This window comes from Miniopterus natalensis, chromosome 6 (assembly GCF_054644295.1).
Source record: "Miniopterus natalensis isolate mMinNat1 chromosome 6, mMinNat1.hap1, whole genome shotgun sequence".
NCBI classification, from domain to species: Eukaryota; Metazoa; Chordata; class Mammalia; order Chiroptera; family Miniopteridae; genus Miniopterus; species Miniopterus natalensis.
The window spans coordinates 26,750,037-26,766,224 of record NC_142086.1 but is presented as its reverse complement, the minus strand read 5'-3'; the positions used below and the strand labels follow the sequence as shown (position 1 = coordinate 26,766,224).

Below are 16,188 nucleotides of genomic sequence, written 5' to 3'. Positions count from 1 at the left end.
AGAGAACCTTAGGACAGTAGAAAAAAAGGTTTTTTACCCACTCTACGTGAACAAAAGACTTGGACACTTGACAAAAAAGAGATATGAATGGCCAACATACACATGAAAACGGAGCTCAATATCATTAATCTTATCTTTATGGTCTTCAAAAAAAAAGTTTCTTATCTTTTAAAAAGGGTGGGGGGATACAGACACAAAAGATTTCAACACACTTTACAAGAAATACAAAAAAAAACAGTTAACACATGAGAAAAGACGCTGCCCGTCATCATTCCTCAAGGAAATGCAATTAAAATCACACTAAGATACCACTTCACATCAATTACAAGGGATTATGATAAATAGACTGACCATACTAGTATTATTAGGGTTGTAGAGGAAGTAAAATCTCCTATGCCATTAGTGTGAATGTAAAATGGCCCAATCATTTTTGGGAAACAGTTGGCAGTTTCTTACAAAGTTAAAAATATACTTTCTTTTTTTTAAGGGACATACCTGGCGTTTTATTGCTAGTCTTAAATACATGTATTCCTCTCACCACAAGGAGTTTACACCAAAACAATGCATAAAGAATTATGAAAAGAAATAGGGTGAAATGAATGAAAAATTTTTTAAAGGTATATGGAAAAAAGCAATAGCTTACAGTTATCTTTTATCCACAATTATATACACATAATACAAATTTCCCCCTATTAAGCACATTCTTAGAAACACATAAGATATCCAAGGGAGTTATGCTGAATGTTAATTTTATTTATTTTAAATTCACTTTTGGGAGGACAGAATAAGGGTTAACCAAATTAAACTGCAGAGATGGAATGAGGTGAGAGAAGACAGGATGTGATATTTTTAAGCCCTTCATGATGTATAATTCACTTTCTAAGGGCCACTTAGTATGTAGCAAAGCAAAATATAATTTGTATTTCCTTATTGGTAAATTAGAATAAAGATTAGATGAATAATCTGTTGGTGGCAGATTTTTTATATTGCTTTGTTTTTAAGTCAGAATGTAAATACTTGCCAAGCACAGAGCCAACAGAAGGGTGAAGCTACTCATCAAAATGAATTGTCAAGGAAGAAAATATTCCTTTTCTTCTTTTTTTTTTGTTAATCTTCACGAGAAGATATTTTTTCCATTGATTTTTTAGAAGAATGCAAGGAAGGGAAGGAAGGAGAGAGAGAGGGGCAGAGAAGGAGTAGAAGAGAGGAAGAGGGAAGAGAGAGAAACATGGATATGAGAGAGACACATCAATTGGTTGCCTCCCACAAGCAACCCAGGTATGTGCCCTTCAGTGCACGGGCCGACACTCTAACCACTAAGCCACACTGGCCAAAGTGAAGGTGTTTCTTTTCAGTAAAACTGCAACCTTTAGATGTTTAAATGCATGGGTCTCTCAGGCTTGTCTCTGTATTAAGTAGGGAATTCTTTGTTGAATTACGGTTGGTTAACGTGTTGAAATTTCAGGGGGAGAGGCCAAGGGGATCACTCAAGCCACCATTCCTCTGAGGACATTTCTGAAAATTACTTTCAGTGACCCAGCAATCCATCTCCCAGGTATTCACCCAAAAGAAATAAAAACATATCCATATAGGCACTTGTACATGAATATCATAGCAGCTTTATTCATAGGAACTCAAAACTGGAAACAGCCCAAATGTCCAGCTGAAGCGGATACGAACATGTCACCCCAAAATATGCTACTTTGCCATATTGGTTATTTTGAGCTGAAGACACTTGAGCAACAGCAGATGCAGGAAGGGCTCTTTGACCTCCATTTCTACCTGAAAATGGGCCATAAAATTTCCCATAAGAAAGTGCTCTCTCTGTACCACAAAGACATTCTTATCACTAGAGACTGGAAATCAGCACTAAAATGGAACTGTGCAAACAAATCTGCAAAAATAATGCTTATCCTCCATTAGTTTCTCCCATATAGTTCTAGTTACAACAATGTACTGTCCCTAGAAGCATACACCCTTTTCTTTTGTCTTATCTCTTTCCCACAAGTTTATCACTTTGTTAAAAAGGTATATAAGGGGGTAGGCAGAAGAGGGCAAAGGGGGGGATAAATGGCGACAAAAGGAGACTTGACTTTGGGTAGTGAACACACAATACAATATACAGATGATGTATTATAGAATTGTGCACTTGAAACCTATATAACTTTATTAACTGATGTCACCCCAGTAAGTTCAATATAAACTTTTTTTTTAAAAAAAGGACTGTAAACTCTGTCCTAACCATATCTTCAAGTCTTCATTTGTTTTACAAGGGTATGCACATAAAAATATTAAATACAATGTTAAAGGGACTGCTATAATTAGAAGTAGAAACAGAAGCAAGAAATGTTAAAGGGACTACTGTAATAAAGAAGAAATAGAGAAACATAGGCATAAAGAATTAAAATGGCAATAAATAAGGACCTATCAATAATAATAACCTTAAGGACTTTTAGGGAGAGATCAATAGCAATACAGTCATAGTTGTGGACTTTAACACCCCACTAACTTCACTAGATAGATCTTCCAGTGAATACAGAAACAGTGACTCTAAATGGTACACTAAATCAGATGGATTTAATTGATATTTACAGAACATTTCACCCCAACGCTGCATAATATAGATTCCTCTCAAGTGCACATGGGTCATGCTCAAAGATAGACCACATGTTAAGACACAAAACAAGTCTCTATAAGTTCAAGAAGACTGAAATCGTATCAATCTTCTCAGATCACAAGGGCATGAAATTAGAAATCAACTACAGTAAAAACACTCAAACACATGGAGGCTAAATAGATGTTTTTGGTGTTTTGGGGTTTTTTTAATATATATCTTTATTGATTTCAGAGAGAGGAAGGAAGAGAGAGAGATAGATAGATAGAAACATCAATGGTGAGAGAGTCATTGATCGGCTGCCTCCTGCGCGCCGAGACCGCAACCCGGGCATGTGCCCTGACCAGGAATCGAACCCTGATCGCCTGGATCCTAGGTCAACGCTCAACCGCTGAGCCACGCCCAGCCGGGCTAAATAGCATGTTATTAAACAATGAATGGGTTACCAATAAGATCAAGAAAGAAATAAAAAACTTCCTGGAAACAAATGAAAATGAACACACGATAACCCAAAATCCATGGTACACGGTGAAACCAGGCTTGAGAGGGAAATTCATAGCATTACAAGGCCTACCTCAAAAAGCAAGAAATATTTTTAATAAACTATCTAATCCTACAACTTAAAAAAATTAGAAAGCTCCCCTGTGAAGCCATCTGGACCAGGGCTGTTGTTCACTGAGAGTTTTTTTATTACTGCTTCAATTTCATCAGTTGTTATTAGCCTATGCAGGTTTTCTGATTCTTCCTGATTCAGTTTTACATGATCTCACTCATATGTGGAATCTAATAAACAAAATAGACTGAAGAACAAAACAGATCCAGAGACACAGAAGCATGGAATAGACATGAATCTCAGTGGGAAGGTGGGGGTGGGGGAGTGGGTGGGGAGAGATTAATCAAAGAACTTCTATGCATATATGCATAACCCATGGACACAGACAATAGTGTGGTGTAGGCCTGGGGGTAGGGGGGGTGCAGGTTGGAGGGGATCAATGGGGAAAAAAGGGGGGTATCTGTAATACTTCAACAATAAAAATAATTTTTTTAAAAAAGGCTTACTTCATCAGTAAGATATATCAATTATAAATATACATATACCTAATAACAGGACCACAAAATACATTAAGCAAAAACTGACAAAACAGCGGAAAGAAAATGGTAATTCAACAATAATAGCTCAATGCTTCAAAACCCCAGTCTCATAATGGGTAGAACTAGACAGAAAATCAGCACGAATACAGAAGGTTTGAATACTATCAAGCAACTCAACCTAACAGACATTTATCTCCACCAAAGCAACAGAATATACATTTTTCTCAAACACATGAAATATTCTCCAAGAAAAAACAAACACTAGGCCATAAAATAAACCTCAATATATTTACAAGAAGTGAAATTTTACAAAAGTTTCTTAGACCACAATGGAATTCATTTTAAAATTAACAACAGAAAAATAAGTCATGGGGATGTAATGTGCAGCATAGTAACTATAGTTAATACTACATTGTATATTTGAAAGTTGCTAAGAAAGTAAATCTAAAAGTGCTCATGACCAAAAAAATATGTAACTACATGTGATGTTAACTAGACTTATGTCCAAAACAAGCAGAATACGGAAAATAAGATGATAGTAAAAGAAATGAAATAGAATATACGAAACCAATAAAGTTGTTGAAACCAAAAGTTGGTCCTTTCAGAAAAAAAATCAACAAAATTAACAAATCTTTAGGTAGACTGAGCATAAAAAAGAAAAGACACAAACTACTAAAATCAGGAATGAAAGAGGGGTCATCCATCACTAATAATATTACAGAAATTTAACGGATAATGGAATATTATGAACAAACATATGTCATCAAATTAGATAACATATAAAATGCACAAATTCCTAGAGACATAAACTACCAAAGCTAATTCATAAAAATAGAAAATCTGAATGCAGCTATAATAAGCAAAACTTGATTTGTAATTTGAAAACTTCACACACACACACAAAGGTTGGTGAACATATGGCTTCACTGGCGAATTTTATCCAACTTTTTTTTCTTAATTCTTCTTTAAAGAATTCTTATCAAATTTAGGAGAAGAAGAATTAGTATCTTTAAAGAATTAATATCAATTCTTGAAAAATCTTCCAGAAACAAAGGAAGAGAGAATATTTTCCAACTCATTCTACAAGGCCAGTATTAGCTTGATACCAAAGCCAGACAAAAACAACATAAAAAAACTAGAGATGAATTTCCCTTCTGAATACAAACATAAAACATCCTCAACAAAATCCTACTAAATTGAATTCAGCAACATATAAAAGAGATCATAAATCAGATTCAAGTGGGATTTATACCAGGAATGCAACGTTGGTTCAAGATCTAAAAATTAGTTCATGTTAATACATTATTTTAATAAAAGACACAAATTACATAATATAAATGCAGAAGAGGCGTTTGAAAAATTCAACACACATTCATATTTAAAAGCCTCCAACAGATCAGGAAGAGAAGGTAACTTCCTCAACATGAAAAAGGGCATGTCTTAGTCTTTTCAGGTTGCTATAACAAAATGCCATAGACTAAATAACTTATAAACAACATGCATTTATTTCTCACTGTTTGGAGGCTGGGAAGTCCAAGATCAGGGTGCCAGCCCACACGTCGGGTTCCAGTGAAGGCCCTCTTCAGGTTGTAGACAGCCAACTTCACTGTGTCCTCCTGTGGGACTAGGAAGCTCTGTGGGGTCTCCTTTAGAAGAGCACTAATCCCATTCATAAGGGCTCCACCTCCGTGCTTTAAACACCTCCCCCAAGGGCCCTAACTCCAAATACCACCAAATGAGGGATTAAGATTTCAACATATGAATTTTGGGGAGACACAAACATAGCACATCATCTATAAAAAACCTATAACTGTTCCATGTATTCATGTTTCTGGTTCCATTTTGTTCACCCGTTTATTGTGTTCATTAGATTCCACATATTAGTGAGATCATATGGTATTTGTCTTTCTCTGACTGGCTTATTTCACTTAGCGTAATATTCTCCAGGTCTATCCATGCTGTCACAAACAGTAAGACTTCTTTCTTTTTCACAGCCACACAGTATCCCATTGTGTACCACAGCTTTTTTAACCACTCACCTGCTGTTGGGCACTTGGGCTGTTTCCAGATCTTGGCTACTGTAAATAATGCTACTATTAACATAGAGATGCACATATTCTTTCTGATTGGTATTTTGGGATTCTTAGGATATATTCCCAGAAGTGGGATCACTGGGTCAAAGGGCAGTTCCATTTTTAATTTTTTGAGGAACCTCCATACTATTTTCCACAGTGGCTGCGCCAGTCTGCATTCCCACCTACAGTGTACAAAGGTTCCCTTTTCTCCACATCCTCACCAGCATTTGCTTGTTGATTTATTGATAGTAGCCATTCTGGCAGACATAAGGTGATACCTCATTATAGTTTTTATTTGCATCTCTCTGATAATTAGTGACCTTGAGCACTTTTTCATATGTATACTGGCCATCTGTATGTCTTCTTTAGAGAAGTGTCTATTCAGGTCCTTTGTCCATTTTTTAATTGGATTGTTTGTCTTCCTGGTGTTGAGTTGTATAAGTTCTTTATATATTTTGGAAATTAACCTCTATGGGATATATCATTGGCAAATATGTTCACCCATACAGTGGGTTCTCTTTTCATTTTGTTGATGGTTTCTTTTGCCGTGCAGAAGCTCTTTAGCTTGATGAAATCCCATTTGTTTACCTTTTCTTGAATTTCTCTTGCCCTCAAAGACATATTGGCAAAAATATTGCTGCAAGAGATGTCTGAGATTTTACTATCTATGTTTTCTTCTAGAATACATGAGACTGACTGGTGCCTAAGGGAAAGGGAGTAGGGGTGACTGGATAAAGAGAGTGAAGGAAATAGCTAAAGAACATATATGCATAACCCATGGATAGGGACAATAATCTGGTAAAGGCCAGGAAAGGGGAGTCAGGGGAGGGTGGAGGTAGGCAAAGGAGGGGAATGGGGAGTCCTGCAATAATATCAGCATTAAAATATTTTTAACTAAAAAATTAAAGAAATACTAAAAAAAACACCCACCTATAACTAACTTCATACTTAACGGTGAAAGACTGATGAGTCTGAGAGAAGGAACAAAACAAAGATGTCCACTCCTACCACTTCTATTTCACATTGTACTAGATGTTTTAACCAGAACAATTAAGAATAGCAAAAAAGTTAAAGGCATCCAGTTGGGAAGGAAGAAGTAAAACTACCTTTATATGCAGATGACATAATCTTGTATAACTAAATTCCAAGGAATCTTACTAAAAATTCTAAAACTAGTAAAACTTAAACAAGCATATAAGGTCAACATATATAAATGAATTGAATTGCTATACACTAGAAATGAACACTTTGAAAATAAAATTAAGACAATTCTATTCACAACAGCACCAAAAAGAAGAAAATACTTGGGAATAAATTTAACAAAAAAAAGTCTAAGACACACTGAAAACTGCCAAACACTGTTTAAAGAAATTAGAGGACCTAAGTAGGGTGGAAAGCTATCTCATGTTCATGAATCGACTTTAATCTTGCTAAGATGGTAATACTTCTTAAACTAGTCTACAAATTCAAACATCCTCTAGCAAATTTTTGTTGCCTTTTTTGTTAAAATTGACAACCTGATTCTAAAATTGAACTGAAAAATGCAAAGAACCAAAAATGACCAAAACAATCTTGAAAAATATAACAAAGTTGAATGACTTCCGATTTCAAAACTTACTACAAAGTTGCAGTAATCAAAACACAGTGGTACTAGCCTAAGGAAAGACATATAGATAGATCAATGGAAAAAGTTGCACATCCAGAAATAAACCCTTATACTTACAGTCAGTTGATTTTTGACAAAGGTACCAAGAAAATGGGTACCTTTTCAACAAATGGTGCTGGGACACAAATGGTGCAGCCACAAATAAAAATGTAAGTTTAAGTGCCTATCTCATACCATATCCAAAAATTAACAAAATGGATAAAAAAAACTAAATCTAAGAGCTAGAATTATAAAACTCTTAGAAGAAAACACAAGAGTAAATCATCATGACCTCAGCTTAGGCAAGTTTCTTAGATATGACAACAAAAGCACAGTGACAAAAGAAAAATAGATAAATGGGACTTCATCAAAACGAAAAGCTTTTATGCTTCAAAGGACACCATCAGGAAAGTGAAAAGCTGAATAGGAGAAAATACCTGCAAATCATGTATCTGATAATTACTTATATCCAGGCTATATAAATTAGGACTCTTACGTTCAACAAAAGAAAATAACAACATAATTTTTAAGTGGGCAAAGGGTAAAAAGACAAAAAATAATAAAATGGGCAAAAAATTTTAAAAATTAATTAAAAATAAATTTTAAAATAAATAAAATAAAATAAAATGGGCAAAGGATCTAAATAGATATTTCTCCAAAGAAGATATACAAATGACCAACAAGCACATGAAAAGACACTCAATGTCATTAGAAAATGCATATCAAAACCACAAGATGCTGTTTCATACCCACTAGGATATCTATGGAAGGAAGAAAGGGAGGGAAGGAAGGAAAAATAAGTATTGGCAAGGATATAGAAAAATTGGAAAACTCATACACTTGCCAGTGAGAATGTAAAATGGTAGCGTTGTTTTGGAAAACAATTCAACAGTTTAATTCCAATCCTAAAATCCAATCCCAAGAGAAATGAAAACATAGGTCTACACAGAAAACCTACATAGGAATATTTATGTCAACATTATTCACAATAGCCAAAAGTAGAAATAACCCAAGTGTCCATTAACTGGTGAATGGATAAACAACAAATATCCATACAATAGAATGTTATTCAGCAATAAAAAGAAACAAAGAACTAATATATGCTACGACACGGTTAAACCTCAAAACATGCTCAGTGAAAGAAGCCAGATACAAAAGAGTATATTGTATGATTTCATGCATAAGAAATATCCAAAACAGGCAACTCTATAGAGACAGAAAACAGATTCATGGTTGCCTTGGGCTACAGGTGAGAGTGGATAGTTTTTGGAGGGAAGGGGAGTTAAAATGTTCTAAAATTAGATTGTGGGCATGGTTCTGCCCATGGTACTGTGGGCATGGTACTCTATAAATGTACTAAAATTGTTATAGACTTTAAATGAGTAAATTTTAAAATATGTAAATTAAATTGCAATAAAACTGTTAATTTTGACCTGGCTGGTGTGGCTCAATGGGTTGAGCATCGTCCCATACACCCAAAGGTCCTGGGTTTGATTCCTAGTCAGGGCACATACCTGGGTTTCGGGTTCGATCCCCATCCCTGGTAGGGTCTCATGCGGGAGGCAACCAATCACTGTTTTTCTCTCACATCGATGTTTCTTTTTCTCCCTCTCTCCCTCTTTCTCTTTCTCTCTCTCTCCCTCTTCCTTCCTCTCTCTGAAATCAATAAAGATATATAAAAAATTTTAAAAAGACACTGACAGGTATTACAATCTTCAAAAGTGAGATCAAATACAGTACATAGGATGAGAGGTTTTAAAATCATGCAAGTCATGCAAATATAAAAGGATTTTCTTTCCCCCTCTCCAGATATATTTTATTGCTTCTACTTCCCTGCACAGTAGCAATTTATAAAATGTTTCAGATAGCCTAGCAAAACTCAATAATATATAACTAAAAAAATTAAGTCTACTAATATTAAAATATGTTTTTCAGGAATGTACTAACAATATTCCTCCACATTATAATAAATTAGAAGACCTAATTTTCCTCATCTGTGAAATAAGGCCAATACTATTTATTTCTCATAGACTTGTGAAAATTAAATGAGATAATGCAGGCTAATCTAATTCCTGGCATGTAATAATAAGCAGTCAATAGATGTTTGCTGCCATAATTATAAATAGAGGGTATTCAGATCCAGCCTGAGGATATTACTCATGTAATCCATTATTCATATGCCAAGATGAATAATTAATGGGTAGAAAGAATAGTGACTTGATAACAACGTTATGTTACCAGAGAACTAAGTCCATGAGTACAAATTCTATAAGCTCATTAGCAGTGAAAATGAGATCAAGAGAGGGAAAAAAATTCCTGGAGAATAAGCCAGCCAAATTCGTTCTTGTCTAAAAAGTTAAGAATCAAAAGGACCAGAACCTTCATTAAAGGTAGAGAAAAACTAATTTAAAGTACAAAGAAGTACCCCCTCCTGAGTTTATGCCACTACAATTTGGTCAGGTCCTCTCTACCATACATTAGAGATTTTTTTTTTTAATTCCACTTCTAAACATGTAAGCACATCTCCCCACAAATACACAGAAACAATGAATGAGCATTTTAACTCCGTGAAATTGAACTAAGGTAATACAGCTACAAATTCTGAAATAATACAAAGCCCTCCAAATTTAAACAATTTGTCCAAAATCACATTGTATTATTCCAAAAGTAGCTAGTTGAGTAAACTATAAAACTTCCTATACTATTGCCTAGTGTTGAATCACTTTGACCAATAAAAAGAACTATCCACCTTCCTTTGTCAGAATCATGTCAGAAACACTGTTCTTTTTGTTTTAAAAACATGATGGTTTTGGTTATGGCTGCACTTCTAGTCCAATATCTACTGCTATTAAATTTTTAAATCTTTTTTTTTATCCTCTAACAGTGTCATTAAATGGACATCATAGTGCTAATGCAGACAAGATGCCTGAAAATCGGTAACTTTAAAACACAAGTCACATGTGGTAAATTCTATAAGAAGAGCCAAACAATTGCCACTTTATGCTGGGCTGGTGATTTAGGAAAGAACTGTAAAATATTAGAGATAATGAAAGAAAATTAAAAGGCAGTATTAAAGAAATAATAGACTGATATACTCAAAGAACCTGTTGCCAACACTTCAAAGGCATTCTTATGGGAAAATGAGATTTGAATGATATAAATTTTGAAATATGCAAAGTTTTTAGGATATCTCTCCCATAAAATAAAACAACTGGGTTCATGCAAACCCTCAGAAAATGTTGACTATTTTCATTAAAAAATAATTCTTCTACTTCTAGTATCCCATCTCTCAAATCAAATATGACTTGTGACATGATCATAATAACCTTGGAGAAATCAAGTCTATAAATTGAGTTCATGGTTATTCTGAAGTTCAAAGCATAGTCATTGCATATTCACCATGACAATTTATCCCTTGTATTGTAGAGGGTCAGGGGGTATAGAAACTTCTAAGGGGTCACCAATATGTTTTTATATTTCCTACAGACATGGGAGAATTAAGACAGAGTAGTAGCTTATAGAGTACTCTGAAATATATTCAAGAACTCCAATTAGTCTTCTAATTTGTGTGATCTCCCAGTAATTGCAGACTTTACCTTGCTATTATCATTTTTTATTCATTTACTATTTTAAAAAAGAAAATTCAATACCCTTTTGTACAATAACAACTTTTTAATTATTTGCTGATGTCCAACCCTTAACTGTTCTACGTTCCTTCTGATAATAATCACAATCTAAATCTCCCATATATTTAATTCCAGTATATCCATATTTCATTAATACTATGACTACAGGCCCACAGTTGCTAAATGGAGCATCTTTTTCACTGCAGACCACAAATGACAAATCAAGCATTATAATCAATCTATATTAACTCTTACATTATCAGCTAAAGCTTATCAAGATGTTCCAAATGCACAAATACAAGGACTTAAGATAGAGTCACAGAAAGATAGAGCTTGTAAGGAACATTAGAGGCCATTGAATTTAATCTTCATATTTCAAAGGTTGTTTAATTGAGACCCAAAGAGAACAAATCCATCACCCATGATCACACTATTTATACATAGTATAACCCCATCCTAGTCACATACACATGTATCTTACCTTTCTGATGATGTCTTAGAAGTGACAGGACGCCCACGGACACCTTTTTTACTTTTACAGTCTAGAGAAAGGACCTTGTTTCTTAGACTTCTTTCCCACTAGGGAAAAAAATGGAATTTTAATAATAAATATAGCAACATGATAATAAAAAGGCACTTAAATTTTTGTTTTAGAAATTCAAAATAAAGAAATTCATAGTTGTTCACAAAGGAGGAAAAATGCAATCTACAAAACACTTGGCTCTTTTGCTAGTAGAGAAATATAAATCCACCAAAAAATAGTAGGAATAAGTTTTAAAATTTCCAGGCAACTTTACTTAGGAAATCAACATTTTGAGATTCTAAAGTTTACATAACTATGAAAATTTTTACTGAATCTAAAGGCAATAATAAAAATTATTAGGTGTGAAGTTAAGTAGTGCCTGTGATTCTGAATTACCTGAATTTATAACATTTGGAAGGGATTACAAATGGTTTTCTATGAATTGCTACACAAAAAATTTTACGAAAGAGTCGACATCTTACTGACAGAGTTTAGATTTTAATCTGACTAGAAACAGAAGTTAAAATTGATTTATTTAATACACTAACAGTGTGAATCTAGACAAATAAATTATTTACCTTATTTCTATGCATTAGTCTCCTATCTGAAAATAAATGTAATAGGCCCTAGCTGGTGTGGCTCAGTTTGTTGAGCATCATTCTGTGCACCAAAAGGTCACGGTTCGATTCCCAGTTGGACACATGCCTAGGTTGCTAGACTGATCCCCAGTCAGGGTGTGTGCAGGAGGCAACCAATGAATGTTTCTCTCTTTCCCTCTCCCTCTCCCTTCCTCTCTCTCTAAAAAAAAATTACCAAACATATTTTTAAAAAAGAAATGTAATAATAGAAGCTATCTCACAAGGATGTATGATAATTGATATACAAAGCAAATTTAAAACACTATCTTCCGTGAAGAGATATTTGTACAGCCATGTTCGTAACAGCACTGTTCACAACAGCTAAAGGTGGAAGCAAATCAACTGTGTGCCATCAACTGATGAATGGATAAACAAAATGTGATACATACATACAATGAAATATTATCTGCTCTTGAAAAGGAAGGAAATTCTGACACATTATAACATGGATGAAACTTGGTGACTATGAAATAATAGAAAAAAATACATTTTGGTCTCTGCCCCCAGCTCAAGGCACAGAGCTCCTAAAACCCTTGTAAACTGCCTAAGGTATAAGAGAACTAACTACATAGTACACTTCAGCACTTACTGAGGGTAACCGATGGATGTTTCTCTTTCTCTTTCTCTCCCTCCCTCCCTTCCTCTCTCTAAGCATGTCCTCCAGTGGGGATTAAAAATAAAAATAATAATTTTTTTCTTTCTACTAAATTGGCAACAATCTTACTGTGTGATAACGCCAAGTGCTAGTAAGTTTGTAGAAAATAGGAGCTCTCATTGGTGGCAATATAAATTACTGCAATTTTCTATGAGACAATTTTGGAATATTTATTGAAACTTAAAAATAAAAATTCCTTAGACCCAGTAATCCCATTCAAAAATGGTTCCCTACATATGAAAAATTATGATCACTGCAACATTGTCTCTATCAGCAAAACTCTGAGAAGAGAAAAAAAACTAACATCAGTGCACTAAGTAAATAAATTATAGCATATCTCTGGAGTACTACAAAGCCATTTAAAAAATAAATTTTAAAAGTAGATCTATATATGTTAAAATGGAAAATATTTTAAGATATATAAGGTGGGGCAAAAGTAGGTTTACAGTTGTGAATAAGCAAAACACAGAGTTAATAAAGCTATTGTAATAATTATAACCTGCCATGTCTTTTTCCGTGCAAACAGTTGTAAACCTACTTTTGCCTCAACCTGCATTATTAACCAAAAATCACAAACACAGAACAATATGTATTTCATGATCCCTTTCTGCAACAATCAAAAGAATAATGTAACTCGCATGTTGGCATATGCTTTTTTTGCTTGAAAAGAATGAAAGAAAAAACTGTTAATGGTGGTTGCCATTAGGGAAAAAAGGGACAAAGAAGGATTCTTTATTACTTTCACCTTGTACCTTTCAATGCAGCCCAAATTTTCTAATCTTATGTAAATATTTTTTCTTTTTATGTCAACAGAAATCATATGGTCCCACGTATTATTTCTTTTTTGTACCTTATATACAAAACAATTATTTAATAATTAAATTTTTAAATAATGTTAAAGCAACTAATATTAATGACAAATCTTTCCTCTGAGAATGCTATAATAAATGGTTAATGTTTCTTGTCTGTAACATAAAAACAAATATACTCAATGCTACTGTTATGAATTGATTATGTCCTCTCCCCCATACCAAATTCATATATTGAACTCCTAACTGCTAATGTGACTGTACATGAGAGAGGACCTGTCCACAGGTAATTAAGCTTAAATGAGGTCATAAGGGCAGGGCCCTAATCCAACAGAACTAGTGTCCTTATAAGAATTGAAAGAAACACTGGGGATGTGGGGGCACAGAAAAAAGGCCATATGAGGACACAGCAAGAAGATGGCCATTTGTAATCCAAGGAGAGAGACCTTAGAGAAACCAACCCTGTCGGCATCTTAATCTTGGACTTCCAGCCTCCAGAATTGTAACAAAATAAATATCTGGCCCAGCCAGGTGTGGCTCAGCAGTTGGGCGTTGACCTAGGATCCAGGCAACTGGTGTTCGATTCCTGGTCAGGGCACATGCCCGGGTTGCAGGTTTGATCCCCAGTCGGGGGGGCGTGCAGGAGGCAGCCGATTAATGACTCTTTCATCATTGATGTTTCTCTCTCTCCTTTCCTCTCTCTGAAATCAGTAAAGATATATTATAAATAAATAAATAAATAAATATCTGTTGCTTAAGCCACCCAGTTAGTGGCATTTTGTTATGTTATTAGCCCTAGGAGACTACTACAGCACCAAATGGATAAACTGGAAAATCTGAGAAAAATTGCTTTTTTAAAAAATTCACAATGATTTGTGCCAGGCAAGAGAAAAGACAATACTTAAAAAGTGCTCTCTTAAGCCTCATTTATGAGATCTCTATAATAATGCTTAATAGTGATAAAATTAAAGTCCTGATTTACAATCAAAATACCTTTTGAAAAATAGTTGTGTTACATTTTACGATAAACCCTCTCAAATTTACAAAACAAGAGTGAAAGAGCATAATGCATAATAAGGTATACTTAGATTTAAACTGAAGACCTTAACCTCAAAGCATGAGTTCAACATATGCCTGAAATACACTAATTTAAAACCTACAAATAAATAACAAAAGAAAAAACATACAAAAGGACATATAAGAAAATAAAAAATTCAGTTTCACTAAAATATTTTTAAAACACCAAATAACACTATATACTTAAAAGAACTTAGTTTTTATTTACCCCCTGCAAAGGGAGATCCCATCGTTCTGAGCTTCTGAGTTTGGACAGTGGTGGTTTAACACAAACATCCTCTGGTTTTGCATTTAACATCTTTGTTATCTGAAACCAGAATGAGAAAATAATCAATTTAATTAAAATATAAATAAGAGCTGAATCAGCTAACAGAACCATTATATTACCCTGCATTAATATTTTGCTATTAGTTTTAAAGAGTTTTAAACTAGTGCTTAATTTACAGACAGCTAAATATATTTTTAAAAGCCTTTCATTCAGTATAAAGGTCGATAAATGAAGTATCACAATAGCTTCATAAATATTCCCTTACCTACAGTTTCTTCTAATCTTTCAAATGCTATCCCCAATATCTCTAATACACAAATCTAAGTATGGCTATAATACTTAAAATATAACAATGATACTCATTACTTACAGATAAAACTCTTAACAATCTAAACTCTTTCACATCACCCACACATCACAAACTCTATACTCCAACCACACTGAGTTTACTCGACCTTTTTCAAGCGTATCATATTATTTTATATCTCTAGAACTTTGCATGTACTGCTCCCTCAATCTAGAATGTCCTTCTGTTTGTCTTTCCCTTGTGAAATACTTCAGATTCTACTCAAATTATTCTTTTATCCATACAACCATCACTCCCACACCAAGGTACTGCTTTCTCTGGGTATTAGTACTTGGTACATTTATATTGTATTATTTATATTACATGTAGCATATTATATTATAATTGTATGTCTGCATGTCTATCTTCTTCTCCAGACTGTGTAAGTCCTTAAAGAAGGGGTGGGGAAATCATCTGGTCTGGCCCTGACAAGGCAACCGCAGGTGGGAGTCAAAATTCAATAAATCTAGGAGCTTTTTTCATAGCTAATTTTCAAGTTGATAATTTTGTATGGCCCTCGAATGATCTTATAAATATCCAAATGGCTCTTGGCAGAAAAAAGGTTCCCCCTGACTTTAAGAGAGAGCCCTCATTTAGTCACCTTTATACCCTCAATGTATATGGCTCATGATAAGCTAAATAAACAAACAAATGAATGTAGCCATCTTAGCCACAAGTTTGAAATCACTTGTTTATAACTTAAATAACTTTCATATTAAGAGAAAGTTATAAATAATGGTTAAGCATCAAGTTAAGCCTACAAAATGTAGCATGTAATAAGCACTATGTCAACTACAACCAGAAACAACCCACAAATTAA

General features: G+C 34.1%; 1 protein-coding gene across 8 annotated transcripts in view; it reads right to left on the bottom strand.

Annotated features, from left to right (window-relative positions):
* The window catches only part of SENP7 (SUMO specific peptidase 7), a 106,653-nt gene that overhangs the window by 68,870 nt on the left and 21,595 nt on the right, over nt 1–16,188 (bottom strand). For 7 of the 8 annotated variants that reach the window (XM_016199688.2, XM_016199689.2, XM_016199691.2 and 4 more), the window contains exons 3-4: nt 14,963–15,061; nt 11,534–11,631 (exon numbers count right to left, since the gene is read on the bottom strand). In XM_016199688.2, the coding sequence (XP_016055174.2) occupies nt 11,534–11,631; nt 14,963–15,061 (197 nt within the window). Of the gene's footprint in view, nt 1–11,533; nt 11,632–14,962; nt 15,062–16,188 lie in introns of those variants that run through there. The other variant, XM_016199692.2, reaches the window with a different exon arrangement.